Source organism: Carya illinoinensis, chromosome 3, assembly GCF_018687715.1.
Source record: "Carya illinoinensis cultivar Pawnee chromosome 3, C.illinoinensisPawnee_v1, whole genome shotgun sequence".
Lineage (NCBI taxonomy): Eukaryota > Viridiplantae > Streptophyta > Magnoliopsida > Fagales > Juglandaceae > Carya > Carya illinoinensis.
Genome location: NC_056754.1, coordinates 37,314,306 through 37,328,869, shown reverse-complemented (window position 1 = coordinate 37,328,869; position 14,564 = coordinate 37,314,306). Strand labels below are relative to the sequence as shown.

Sequence of the window (14,564 nt, the reverse complement as noted above, 5' to 3'; positions counted from 1 at the left end):
GAGAGAGAAGATAGTAAACTTTTTCTTTTATTTATTAGTTGTGAGGTAACAAGTTTACTTAGAGAAAAAGGTTACCAAAGAGTTAAGTAATTTGAAAACAAAGCGTATCCATATTTAAATCATTTAAGGTTTTATGATATACACGCTCAGTATACGTGTTTAATATTTGGAAATCATTTGCATTGAAAACTAGCTAGCTAGGATACAAAGAAGGCCAAAGTGTCTACTATTAATAAATTAAGGGGTTTCTCAACTAATAATTAAGAACAAAGTCCTGAGAAATTGGAAATTGACGATCATGATCAGAGATTGCCGGGACCAACCATATATTAAGTTGAGATGATAAGATCAAATCAGTACAGACCAACCATTTGAAGATCTTGTTGAGAACCTCTCATAGTTCATTTCTCTTTCTTTCTCATTCATGGTCCATGTTCTGTATTCAACTATTTAATTACACTAAAATAGAGGATATTTTTTTTTTAATTCAATTACAACCATATTTTCCAGGTCGACAAAGAGAAACCATGCCAGCTTCCTTACTCAGCGTTTTGTTCTAACACGAAGATCATCCTTTGAGAATAATATCTATCCTGATAATTTAGGCTATTAATGGTTGCGCCTCGCAATTTATTTGGCTATAGGCATTGGTACTAATGCATGTGTATTAATTTCGACATTGAGCATAGTTATATATGCTTGCTTCAATTCAGGAGAGAGGGAGGGAGAGAGAGAGAGAGAGAGAGAGAGAGAGAGAGAGAGAGAGAGAGAGAGAGAGAGAGAGAGAGAGAGAGAGAGAGAGAGAGAGAGAGAGAGAGAGAGAGAGAGAGAGAGAGAGAGAGAGAGAGATAAGAATTAATAGCTGGCTAGTACCAATAATGAATAAACTGTCTCTATCTCCACCATTAAGAAGCATATAGACTATTAATTGACTCTTTATTCTATTCAATGCTTTTAATATCTAATTTACAATAGACAGGATGAAGTACTGTACTCTTTATTTCAACATAAAGCAGAGTAACATATTGAAAGAAAATCTTAGAAAAAAAAAAGACAAAAAGGAAAAAAAATCACAGGCCACCTTGTGTGACATTTTATTGACAAACAACGTTATTAGTGAATAAGAGCTGCATACAAGAGTACATTCCAAGTATCAGGAACTCCAGCAAGGCACCAATGGCTGCAATCCATGACCTGGTGGCCATGTCCATAGTAGAATGATGGATGTCCATCTTTTCGTAGTTGTGATAGTGTTGTAACATTCAGCAAGTGGACCAGCCTCGACATAGTGCCTATCACTTTCTCAACCACCAGTTCTGCAGGATGTGGACCTCCTGGATAATTTGAACCAGCCAGTGGTTGTGCTTGTCCCTCACATAGATTTGCATTTGATTGCCCCCAAAAACTTCCACTAATTCCATAAAAATATATAAAACTTGTGAAAATTTATGGTAATGCATGCACAATTCAAAAGCATGTTTTCTGTTGTGACTAACAATCAAAACTACTCTACTACTACTCAAGTTTTACAGACATTGTGGCAACTAATTTGGGAAGAGTTTTTGGTAATAGAGTTTTTCGAAGTAGAGCCGTTTATTGTAGAGTTCTATTAAAAAGCTTTACTACTTGTAAGGGGATTTTTCCCCTTGGGCCAAAGGCCAAGTGCACAGGCCCAAACAAGAAGGGCCCCAGGTCAACCGGGCAATCCATTGGCCCATTAGAGGACCCTAGCTTTGGAGTAGGAGTCGGTCTATGATCTTGAACACCCGGGAAACTTGCAATGATGCAAAGGAAGAGGGAACACGCGACCTCATGTAGTCCTGAGCGGACAAGTGAGCGCAAATTGCGGGGAGCCCTTGATCCTCTGACAAATCGGGAAGGAAGAGCTTGACAATGTGCACTCATACGATAAACGGGATAGGGAGCCATACTGCATTAATTGCGCCACCTTAAAAGTGACACTATATTAAAGGAACTGGATTGAAGGAACTGGTGAGGGGAAACATCCTCTCGACACAGGGCATGAGCCCCAAAAATTAGGTATAAAAGGAAATCTCTAGGTAATACGAACTCTCTCTGAACTCTCTATTCACTCACACAAAACTCTAAGATGATACTGACTTTGGCATCAGACGCTCCCTGGCCACCACCACGACCCACCGTCTCATAGTGTTTTCTCTGTGCTTGCAAGCTCAAGACTGAAGACTTGAGTTAACAGTGGCACCATCTGTGGGATCTTCATAGACTTCACATGTCCTTCGTATGTCTACAAGAACTTGTTCTTAAATGATTCGAGGATAAGACGAAGCAACGTCAATGAACATGGAAGCTAGATTAGCAGGGAATAGTTGGTGGAAAAGTTGAATGCTGACGTGGATACCCTTCAAAAAGAGAATGAGTTGCTCAAGGGAACCACCAACAAGCCAGGGAATGACGCAGAAACCAGCAATAGTGAGCATGTTGGATCCAGAAATGCCAGAGGGGAAGTTGATGTGGAGGAGGAAAGGAGGAACATGCAAAACGAGCTGCATAACCTCAAGGAAAAGTACAAGGAGATAGCAAGGAAGATGGGCACCTTGTCATCGATGGACTAGCTACTCACTAGCACGGGCCTACCCTACAACGAGGAAGTGATGGCGGTGCCTTTACCACCAAAGTTCCAGGTCCCCCTCATAGAGATGTATGATAGGACAAGGGACCCGCTTGAGCACCTAGAAATCATCAAGGCACACATGACCCTGCACAGTTTCCCAAGGGAGGTAGCCTGTAGAGTTCTTCCCACTGACTTTGGAAGCACTGGTGAGAGTGTGGTTTGGGTCCCTGTAGCCTGGGTCCATAGATAGTTTTGGAGAATAGGCCTGTCTGTCCATTACGTAGTTCATAGCGAGCTAGAGAAAAAGGCACCCTACGGCTTACCTCCTCACCATCAAACAAGGGAAGGATGAGAGCCTAAAGGCATACTTGTCTAGATTCAACAAGGAGCGCATGATGACGAATGACCAAGATGAGAAGATAACCCTGGCTGTGCTCCTAGAAGGAGTATGGCCCCAATCTTAGTTCATGGCAGAGTTGGTAAGAAGGACTCTCGCCACACTACAGGAGTTTATGGATCAGAATGACACTTCATCAATTTGAGGACACACTCCGCGCTCTAATCAAGCTAAGGAGGAAAGAACTGGTCGGGAGTGGGTGGATAAGAAACGGAAGGCCCTAGCCAAGGGCCAAGCTCTCAAGAAGGCGAAAATGAGGACGCCCTATGGAAGGAGGGAAGAAGCCCCCTCAAAGGGTTTGGGAATTCGGCTTGATTGGTCGGCACTCTCCATTCGAAAAGACGACTGCCAGCCCACCCAAGATGACAACTAGCTAGCCTGCTATTAATGCACCAACCATCAGTCTACTACCTACAACACAAAAGATTGCCACTTCTTGAGAAGATGAAGGGATCGGGCGGATTGACCAGTGTAGAGGTATCCTCTCGCTCACCGGCCAAAACAGGGGTAGAGGAGGAGGTCTTGGGAGAGAAGCACCAAGAGAGGCAACTGGCCAAGCTGGGGGAGATCAGAGGCAAAGGAAAGTTGAACGAAGACCCCCGCATTGTCGTCCCCAATCGCCGCATCAGGAGGGAGCCCCACTAGGGGAGATCAGGAATATCGTAGGTGGGTTCGCCGGTGAAGGTGCGACCTCATCCAGGAGAAAGGCACACGCCCAAGAGGCTTGATACCAAAACATGATCTGCTTTGGAGAAAGCGACGAGGTACGTGACCTTTATATGCATGTCGACGCCCTCATGGTAACCATGTTAGTCACCAACTTAACTACGAGAGGGGTCCTTGTCGACAATGGCAGCTCAGCGGACATCCTCTTATGGGAAGCATTCACCCAGATGGGGATAACCCAACTCCAACCGCCTCCAATGCTACTCAAGGGAGACAATTCAACCAGTCAGGACCATCACACTATCCGTCTTAGCAAGTAGCGCTCCCTGTATGGCCTCTACCATGGTCGACCTCTTGGTGGTTTGGGTCCCATCATCTTTTAATGCCATAATTGGCCAACTAACCCTCAACAGCCGTGGCCAATCTTCGTCGACAACATCCCTTGTCAAGTTGAAGGAAGAGTGGAGGGGCGTATATCACTATCACTATGACACAGAGGAAGAGGGAACACGCCACAAGCCTCGTGACAAGTTAACAGGCAGGAACGGTTAGGGACCGCCTAGTCTCCTAGATGCCCAATAGGACTGGAAAGTCATTTTCCAGCCCGACAGTGTTCATGCGCACTCTACATAGCGGGAACCACCTCCAGCCTAACTCCAACTAAGTGTTAAGGCAGCCAACTACAAGACAACTTGCCTGTTTGGAAGACCAAAGAGGATAGGTTGGCCTAAGGCATCCTATCCTCTCTCCCCGTAGAGTGGAAGCTGAGTCTCCCCTTGACGCTGCTTATTTTTTTTTATCTTGGGGTTATTCGACTGCCAAAAGGAAAAGAGGGGGTCAAGCCCATTGGCAAATGACCCATGGCATTAACAACGACATCTCTTACCCAAAGCACCTACCCAGAGTGTGCAAGATATATATGCAAAGTACAAACAAAAGAAAATGAAGGAAACCAGCTTAAAATGGGGCCGATAAGGAGAGGCAAGTACCGTGTCCCCATGGACTAGCCTTAACCCTTGTCCTCACAGACTAAGCCAACGAGGAGGTCTGAGCCCCATCGGCCCATTGGGCCGACCAATCAAGAAATAAAGGGAAGAAAGTAAAGTAAAATACGCAACAGAGCAATGAAGAAAAAGGTTTGTTCATTGATGAGTAAAGTCTATACGAGAGAGAGAGAGAGAGAGAGAGAGAGAGAGAGAGAGAGAGAGAGAGAGAGAGAGAGAGAGAGAGAGAGAGAGAGAGAGAGAGAGAGAGAGTTACATTGAAATATTACAAAAAAAGAAATACCAAATTAGGCAAGAGGGACGTGAAGATCCTTCTCAGACTCGGCAAGGTCGATCTCTGGAGCATCAGGGTCTGCTTCAGGTACAGTAGGGTTGACCCCAACAATATCAACGGTTGCCTTAGACACAATAGGGTCAACTTCTAGAGTTTCAGGATCCTTCCCGACACCCCAGGATCAACCATGGGAGCTTTAAAGTCAGGAGGAAAGGTGTTAGGGATCTTATCTTGGCCTAACTTGCTATCGCACTTAAGGGCATCAATGTCGAGAGGAAGCTTGTAGACGTCAAGGGCTCTCAAATGCTCCTAGATCATCGTCGAATCTACCTAAGGGTTCACAATGACATAGTTTTGCATCCTCTTGAGCCATTGATGTATCCATGCGCCTAAGCTTTGTCGCGGACAAAGAGGGTTGATCCCAACTTCGCATTTGGGTAGTAAGCAACCTTCTTGACTTGGGACATGTCACTCCACAAATCAACAATAATCACGTCCTTGGTAGCCACCCTTTGTTGGGTTTCCTTCAAATCCTTCGAAACCTCATTGGCCCTCATTCTCTCCGAGTTGGCCATGGCTTGAGCAGTCGACAGTGAGTCCCTCTTTAGAGCAGTCGAAAGGGATATACGCTTTTCCTCTAGCAACTCAAGCTGTTGTGCATCAAAGTTTAGGCAGCCCCTCAACTCCACATTCTCTTCTTGAAGTTGGCGTAATGACTTTTCAAGGGCTGTCATCGTAGCGGTTAACTCGTTAACCAACTCCTAGGCCGGGGTGGTAGTCATCAAAGCAACCAAGGCATCCTTTTGGGCCAACTTCACTTGCTCCTTTCCTGCCACCAGCTCGACCTCCAAGCGCCCTTTCTCCTTCCTCTCTTTGTACGCATAGCAAAGGGCCACCTACGCCAAGGAACAGAGGTCCCATTTCTCATCTTCGGCTGCCTCCTGACCACTCACTATGAAGGCAGCCAACTGGTTTGCTCCCTACCACCCATAATAATAAATACCAGAAAAGTCAAAAAGGAAAAGGAAGAAAAGAAGGGAAAAGATAGATCGAGGAGAAAAAAGGATCCTCGGACAAGAAGCCGCTCAAGGACTTAGCCACACGCTCCAGGGCCTCCACACAGGCTCCCCCAGCTTCAACGTGGGTGGACAAAGGGATGACCTCCACCAGGTTGACCACAGGAGATGGCTGCACTGTCGTCCCCACTCTCTTGGCTTCTCTTGCGGCCTCCTCAACTGAGCTAGCGGCTGGAGAATGGGAAGGGCCCCAAGTGACGGGTGCTTGCTCCTCCCTAAGAGTAAAGCGCTCATTCCCCTCACTGGAAGCAAGCGCACCCTCTTCCTCGGCCCTCGTATCTGCGACCACCGTCTCCTCAGAAGCTGACGAGTTAGCTGCAGGCGATTTGGCTCCCCCCCTCAACCAACTCCTCGACAGATGCAATCGTAAGATCAATGGCGGTAGTAGCGAGTGAGACACCCTATCCTGGAGCTTGGGCCCTAAGCGGCTCAGTTGAAGGTGCACTTTCCTCATAAGAGCTGGGCCTTTCTGCAAAGTCCTTGGAAGCATCTCCGAAGACTTGGTAACCAACTGTGGATTAAGCAGTAGAAGGAGAAGAATGGATCATCTCCACATTCACCTCAGGAGGGGGCTCTACCAAGACCGACTGTTGCAGGGGGCTTGCTCTAGGAGGGCCCTATAGAAATACAGTTGGAGCATGTTGGCCCCCTAGGTTAGTTCACGCAGGCCCGCAGGAGCCACTAGAGTTGCAACCGACACGGGCTCCACAACTAAAGCGATGGCAGGAGAAGGAGCAACTAATGTGCCCGGACTAGTGGGGGTCTCTTCCTTCGGCCTACGTAGAGAATTTGCAGGATGGACTTAGGGAGTTGGGCGCAGAGCAGGAGTCGCAGGCAGCGGCCGTCGCACTTCAACCGCCTTCAACGATTGACCTAGAGGAGGCCGAGAAGGGGGCTCGGGGCTGCTATCAGCCCTGACCTTCTCTTTGAGGAGTTTCTTCCCCTCTTTGCCTTTGACTGGAGGGTTGAGGGAATGCTTCCTCGATGAGGTTGCTGACGATTGCCCCGCTATGTTCTTATCCCCGAGGAGGTCCTCTGAGAGAACAACGTATGGGTGGTTCTTCACCCACTCTTGGAGGATGGCAATTTGACGCGACTTGTCAGGGGAAGTTGTCAATCGCACTGCTTTGTCGGCATGGACGACACCCCCACAGGGCCATGACTAGAAACTCTACGTGGTTTATCTGCCCAACAGGAAACTCCCATCCTCAACCCAATATGAAAAAGAACTTACTAGTCCAATCCTTGATTTTGTAGTAGTGCGACTCTAGTGCGACAAAGGCATGTATTGCCCTGAAACTGCAAATGTTCCCGGTGTATCTTATGATGTTGTGAGTCAAAAGGAATTCACGGCCAGTCAAGTTTGTGTACTCTCGGTCAGACTCCAGCAAGGCATGCCGCCATAAAATGAAGCAACACATCAGGATCCTCCAGGCGTTTGGGTGAAGCTGGGAAGGAGCTAATCCGAGGCAGTCCAACACGTAGCGAACAGGGTGAGGGAAAGGCAACATCAGCTCATAAGAGAACATGCTGAGGAAGAGAGAAACACGGGAGGCAAAACCATTGGCGTCGATGGCTCCTTCCCACGACCTAAGAATCTAAAAAATTACCATATCTGGGACATGTTAGATGGAAACCAACAACAACTAGAACTCACAGGTATCCTCTAAACACCAATGGTAATCGACATGGCCTTGCTCCGAGATGTGGACCTCGGGCACGTCCTATTCCCCAAAGATCTTGGGTTCAATGGTCTTCTTGGATGCCATAGGAGTTGAGAGCAAGAAAGGTGACAAAGAAGAAGAAGACAAGTAAAGAAGGATGAGGAAACTGGGAAAGGATGAAGAAACTGGGATACAAGGGGAAGGAAAAATGAAGTAAGGAGGGAACGGGGAAGACATGATGAAGTTTATATAGAGGAGCAACAATTGGCCTTCCAACTCCCACAAACTGGACGTGGGAAATGGAAATACTCAAATCCCACGTGACACGTGGCATGACGTGAAGTGGAGGGAGCTGGGATAGAACAGGCACAACTAACTACCAAAACCCAACCATCAGGAAACTTGCCAAAAAAATTGGGGACTGAAGTGTCGCACATTTCGTCAAATGATGAAAGGATCCAATAAGGGAGCCAAAGGCCCGACATGTGGAGGAGCTGGGAGGCAAAAGGGTCACCCCTCCCTAGAAGGGAGAACCCCAAGCGACAACAACCGTATAAAAACATGAAGGCAAAGGAAAGAAGAAATTCCCATTGAACCAGTCCAATAGAAATTGGTGGGTTAACTGTAAGCGGATTTTTTCCCTCTAGTGAGAGGCCCAGTGCGCAGCCCAAATACAAAGGAGGCCGAGGTCGGCCGGGCAATCCATCAGCCCATCAGAGGACCTCGGCCTTGGAGCAAAAGTCGGCCTATGACCTCAAACGTGTGGGAGCCCACCATGACACAAAGGAAGAGGAAACACACCACCTCATGTAGCCCTAAGTGGACAGGCTGAGTGCAAATCGTGGGGAGCCCTTGATCCTCTGAAAAATCAGGAAGGAAGAGTCTGACGACGTGCACCTGTAGGATAAACAAGACAAGGAGCCACGCTGCATTAATTGTGCCACCCCAAAAGCCACACTGCATTAAAAAAACCTGATTGAAGGAACCGCTGAGGGGACACATCTCCCTGACAAAGGTCATGGGTAGCTGACTCCAAAAATTGGGTATAAAGGGCAATTCTCAAGTACTAGTAACTCTCTATTCACTCACACAAAACTTTAAGACGACATTGATTTTGACATTGAAGGCTCCCTGGCCACTACCACGGCCCACCATCTCGCTGAATTTTCTTTGTGTTTATAGGCCCAAGATTGAAGACCCAATGCAGAGAGTCCAGCTCAAAGGTGTGCGAAACACAGGTTAACACTACTATTAAAAAGTTTTTTTTTTTTTTATTATTTGGTAAGCATGCCTAAAGAGCTTTTAAAGTTATTTACAATAGATTTTAAAAAATGTATCGTTATCTGCAGGAAATTATCAACAAAAGTTTTAACTTGATGTGTTTTCTAAAGTGGAGATTCAGGTTTTTTTAAGATGCTTAAATCACTTTTTATAAATTTACTAAATATATCAATGTTTCTTCTTTAAAAGAGGTTTTAGACTCTTAAAATTACTTTTTAAGCTCCGAAACTCAAACCCAAACAGGCAAGTAATGCACAAAATTTTACTAGAAATAAACTGTAGTTACAAATATATAGCTAAAGCATCTTGATCAGAACCATCGATCTCTTGTGGATGTAAAGAATCGAGTATATCTTTTGAGAATGGTTTCAAGAATATTGTTCTGAATAGAGCTTTTATGTTTTCTCTAGGGATCCCTCCGTAGAGTGTTTGTTATGCTCCTTGGCATGTTGTTTTGAGTTTATATATATGGTTGAGATGTTGCATGTGTGCTGAACTTCACTGCTATATTTACAGAATGACTTAACTATTCACCGCGCGGAAAGAAAAACTAATAATATTAATAAATAAGAATAACAATAGAAACACCTTTTTTCTAGGAAGCTATTGATCTATTAGATGATCTTTCATGCATATTGGTCCATAGCCTATAGGGTACTTACTTTGAATGATCTGGAGAAACGCCTTGGAAGAAGACCTTAGTTTTCAATGGGTCCACGTTTGACTCTACCCATTTAGCCCATGTGTTCAAACCTTTTTCGAATGCAACCAAGCGATCCATGTCTTTGTAAGTCTTACTTCCTTCTCCAATAAAATCCCATCTGCAATTAACACATTCATCCAAGCATTATTTACTCGAGATAGCAAAGGGTAATATACATGCATGCATGAAAATACGTACGGTTGTTTTCTTCCTGTATGAGTCCACCAATGCCATGAATTGAAGATCAATATGTCGTTTCCAGTCCATACCTTCGCACCTTCATTAATCGAATCTAGTTTAAGAACTCGACCCATGCTTGTTCGTACAATATCGACGAGAAACGCGTGGCGGTAAAGCAACAGCTTAACATTGTATTCCTGTAAATTATTAATTTCACGTACATTGAAATGAAGTGTATGATCATAATAAACTCTTAATTAATTAATTAAATTGTAAACTCTTAATTCATCTACTAATCATATATAGCTAGACCTCATTACTTAGGGAAGATTTTGTCTGTTTTGGAAAGAAGTTGGGGAAAAACTTTTATTGTTGACCAAAGTCTTTTATAACCTACTGTAGATGAAAAATTATTATTGCATCCAAACATGGACTTAAGTATTTGCAATTGGTCTATAAGACAACTAGCCATGAAAAGGTGTATCCATTGGTGATGCATATGAAATGCTCATGCATCCATTGTAGCTAGCTAGCTAGCCGCGTGTTAAATAGAGATTTTAGAGAATTCCTAACACTAACATAGCATGATTTTAAGCCTGTGTATGCTATATATATATATATATACACGATCGAGGACCCATAAATTAATATGAATAGGTCAGAAGAATTACTTCAGAATCCATATGAATTTTTACTGATTTTTAGGCCAACATTTGAACAAATTATAATCGTAAGTGTGAACTCTTTTCCTATTTTAAGAGAGCATTAATCATGTTCGGATTTCTTAAGCTGATTTCATCCAAATGATGCAAATTACCTGCATCGACTTTACTTATAACCCACAAGCATAGAGATACAGGCCGGTAGAAACCGACTATCCTTTTATGAAAACAGTGGAGATCTTATCATTAACAGATTAAGATTTCCCACATGTTTTCTTTTATTTCCTTCTTAATTAGTTTTGTCTCCATCCTATATATATAATTATTGCAGTATGGACGGCAAGAAGTAGAAGTACCAGTACTGGTATTCTTAAAATATCTAATATTTCACCAGCCATTCGAAAGCAACAAATCTGGACATATGCCATAGCCAGCTAGAATGACTCCAAACACAACCAGAACAGGACGTTTTTCAAATAATTAAAATAAAAACTATAACAAAACTCTAGCCAAGGCACTGTAATTTCCTGCTATAAGCGGCCAACCTCTGCATTGGCTCAAAATAATAACTATTATTACAATTTTTTTTTTTAAATTATGCATAAACTAAGATATAACTGGTGCAAGTTAGCCAGAAATGAGTTTTTATTATGAGTAATACTAGGTACAAGCTTCAAATAAATAAACATTGTGTAAGCTCCTTATAAATAAGTGGATCCCACTAAAAATTACACTTTTTTAAAGTTGACTCCACCTTTTTACAAAAATATGTGTGAAATTTATCTGTTTAAAATTTGTACAAATCATTTCTCTTTTATCATTATTTTTTTTGTCTTTTATCTTTGGCCTAGCTAGATATGGTTGAGGCCAGACATATGCACCGACAAAAATGTACATGCATGAATGAGTAAAACTGCTGCGAGGAAATTAATGATAATTAATCTAACCGGGAAAGTGAATGTGGAGATATCTGATCCAAACGTCCTGACTAAGGTGTATTTAGCTTCTGGTACAGCTGTATGAAGCATGCAATTGAGTGATAACCATTGGTTCAAGCTCAATGAGTCCCCCACAAAGATTATGCTCTTTCCTCTCAGCCTTCTCAACAACTCTCGACCATCGAATCTGCATCAACAATCTGCATGTGATCAAATTTTTTTTTAAAAGCTTATTTCTTTCTTATTTTGTTTTCTTTCGCTGCTAATTATTATTTGTGAGGACGAAAGCGATGAAAGCAACTTAAGAACAGAATGATCTCTATTTTAAGAATTACGTATAGGGTCTTTGTTTGATGCATGTGAGAATACAACTGTATTGGGACCCAGAAGAAATTCTAGTTTTCCTTCTTTTTTATTTCTCTGAAGTATGAGATTATCACATGCAACAGCTACTTGTCGCATACCCAAATCAACAAGCAAGGAATTCTACAAATTTATATGAGGTCATTTTCATTCATTTTCTGATCTGGGTAGTTTTATACAGATAGACGAAACAATTTAGCAACCTAATAATTTCTTCTTTTATTAAAAAATGATGCTATCATTGCCATGCATGCATGAGACTTATTAGTAGGTGTGTGTGTGTGTGTGTATATATGCATAATGTTTACTGTAACTAGCTGGCTGATGAATGTATATATATATATAATATGCGCAGCTGCATGTTATAAATTCTATCGATCCAAACCTTATTAGGTTCTCTATTTATAACTAGAGTTCCATTTCGATCGTTTGAGACTTTGAAATGTTTTTTGTTCTTTAGTAGGTCGGGTTTAGATCAGTTACTCATGTTGAAAGACTACTAAGAATTTCGATTATATTTGGAGTATTGTTGCTTAATTGGTTTATAAACATAGCGCCCGGGCGCCTTTTTTTGTTTCTAAGTTTGATATTTAGAAAATTTTCTATTACTATATATATATATATATATTCGGAGGTCCTTAATTAATTGGCTCCCGCAAGATTATTAATTTTCTTGATCTGTCACTATCCATTACTATCTCATGCATTTATGCGTCTAGAAAAATTATTTTCGTACTTGTAAATTGCGATTAGCTAGTGGTATTAAAGTCCAAGGGATCGACGCTTAGAATTTTGGGAGGGGTTTTATTTCGGCTTAGGATTTCATTGAAATACCAGAAATTAGGAATTAGAAATTATAATTGGTCTAGCTAATTACGTTGAAACTGATTGGTCTGATATTACTTTCATCAATAAATATTATGAAATTTCCATATATATGATGGCATTTAAGTCAAGCCCGCCACATTAATTAAGGTGATTAATTGATGCAGCAAGGGAAAAAATCAATTAATTAAAGACTCTAGTTCGACTCAGAAAATGATTACACATAGAGTTTTTGACTAAGGAAACCTCATGTTATATCTAGCCACGTAATTGATGCCATGCACGAAGATTTGAGTGATAAAATTATTTCATATCCTAAAATAATTATCCTACCGATCAATTAAGATATTGTTCAAAGGATGCATTGAAGTTAAGTAAGTAAAAGCCAAAAGAATATTCTAGTTGTACCTAAAAATAATATAAAATAAAAGATATGGCTTTACACGATATATGCTTCTCAATCAACACATACACAAACAACATTAATATTATTATATATTATTTGAAATGGATCGTACGTAACATATAAGTAAATGGTGTGAAACCTACCTTGTGGGGCACCGACATTTATGGGAGGAAAAAATGTCCAGAAATATGAACTTATAACAAAAAACTTATGCGTTGCAGAAAGCTGCAATGTTTCTCGACTAGCTTTGTGCATCCGAGAAAGTGAATTCAAATAGCATGCCAGAAACTCGAACTTAATCAAAGAACAAAGAAATTAAAGAAAGCATATGGACCAAAATCATGTCAGTGTGAAAGTGAAGTGAGTATAAAGCAAGCAAGCATATATACAGTCTATAGAAGAAGAGAGAGAGACCGAACGAGAGAGAGGTAATTACCGTGGTAAATTGCAGCCATTAGGCTGCCATCTATATTTGAGATATTGTTTGTCTGGACGCCCATTCTTTTGGCAATCGAAATCTTTCTCTATGAACGGACAGCTTGATGAATTATAGAGAGGATATGACTCATCACGAATCCAATTTCCGTTGTAAAAGTCACACCCACAATTCCCTCTGTGCCAGAGAAATATGAGTAGCAGTGCTCCCACAAAATAAGATGCACCCATGAGAGAGAGAGAGAGAGAGAGAGAGAGAGAGAGAGAGAGAGTTGGTGAGAGTCACAATGTATGTGAGTTTGAAATAAATATATAGAGGAAATGGGTGTGTACGTAGTGGTGTATATATGTTTTCTGCTGGCGCTATTATGTGCTTGTCATGACTTTTTAAAAATTAACCTATATATATATATCAATCGATTCCCAGAATATTCATTTGGTAATAATTAGCATAAAAAACATGTGTGCCTTTCACTACTAGTACTAAATCTTAGATGCAGGTAATTAATTTGTAAGAGTAATACTAGTTGCGTACGTACCATGTATCCTCCTATGTATCCTAATTCCATCTTATCATGTGAAATTTGACACTTTAAAGTGTAGCACATAGAATTCTCCCTTTGTAAATGGCCTCAACCACTCTGATTGATCTTTTTGATCACTTTGCCAGCACATACTATTTTTTTTAAAGAAAAACTTTGGGTGTAAACTGTTCAATAGTTAATAGTGAAAGTCCATTTGATTGTTCACCTCTCTCTCTCTCTCTCTCTCTCTCTCTCTCTCTCTCTCTCTCTCTCTCTCTCTCTCTCTCTCTCTCTCTCTCTCTCTCTCTATATATATTCATGTTAGGAGTGCTACTCACCCTATATAGGTCGATAGCACCAACCCTAATTGGCTCTGCTCTAACATTGTGACTGTCTGCATTTGCCAAATGGATGGGTAGGTTTTTCAGCTCATCATCCTGTCTCTGTGATCCAAATCGCAAAATCACCCAAATGTAAATTAAAAAATCGCACCAATCTTAACAAAATAATACCGATCTAGACAAAAAACTCAAGCATTAGCCACAAATAATGTGGCGCCCTCGACCTGCACTT

At 41.9% G+C, this 14,564-nt stretch overlaps 1 protein-coding gene across 1 annotated transcript; it reads right to left on the bottom strand.

The window, feature by feature from the left end:
* Nucleotides 1–917: 917 nt before the first annotated feature.
* On the bottom strand, nucleotides 918–13,761 carry LOC122304167 (protein trichome birefringence-like 43). Its single transcript, XM_043116253.1, has 5 exons — nucleotides 13,469–13,761; nucleotides 11,448–11,625; nucleotides 9,857–10,035; nucleotides 9,618–9,776; nucleotides 918–1,411 (listed from the first exon to the last, which is right to left on the bottom strand). Exons 1-5 carry the CDS (start codon nucleotides 13,696–13,698, stop codon nucleotides 1,114–1,116), a joined length of 1,044 nt encoding a protein of 347 aa, XP_042972187.1. The 5' UTR covers nucleotides 13,699–13,761; the 3' UTR covers nucleotides 918–1,113.
* Nucleotides 13,762–14,564: the final 803 nt, after the last annotated feature.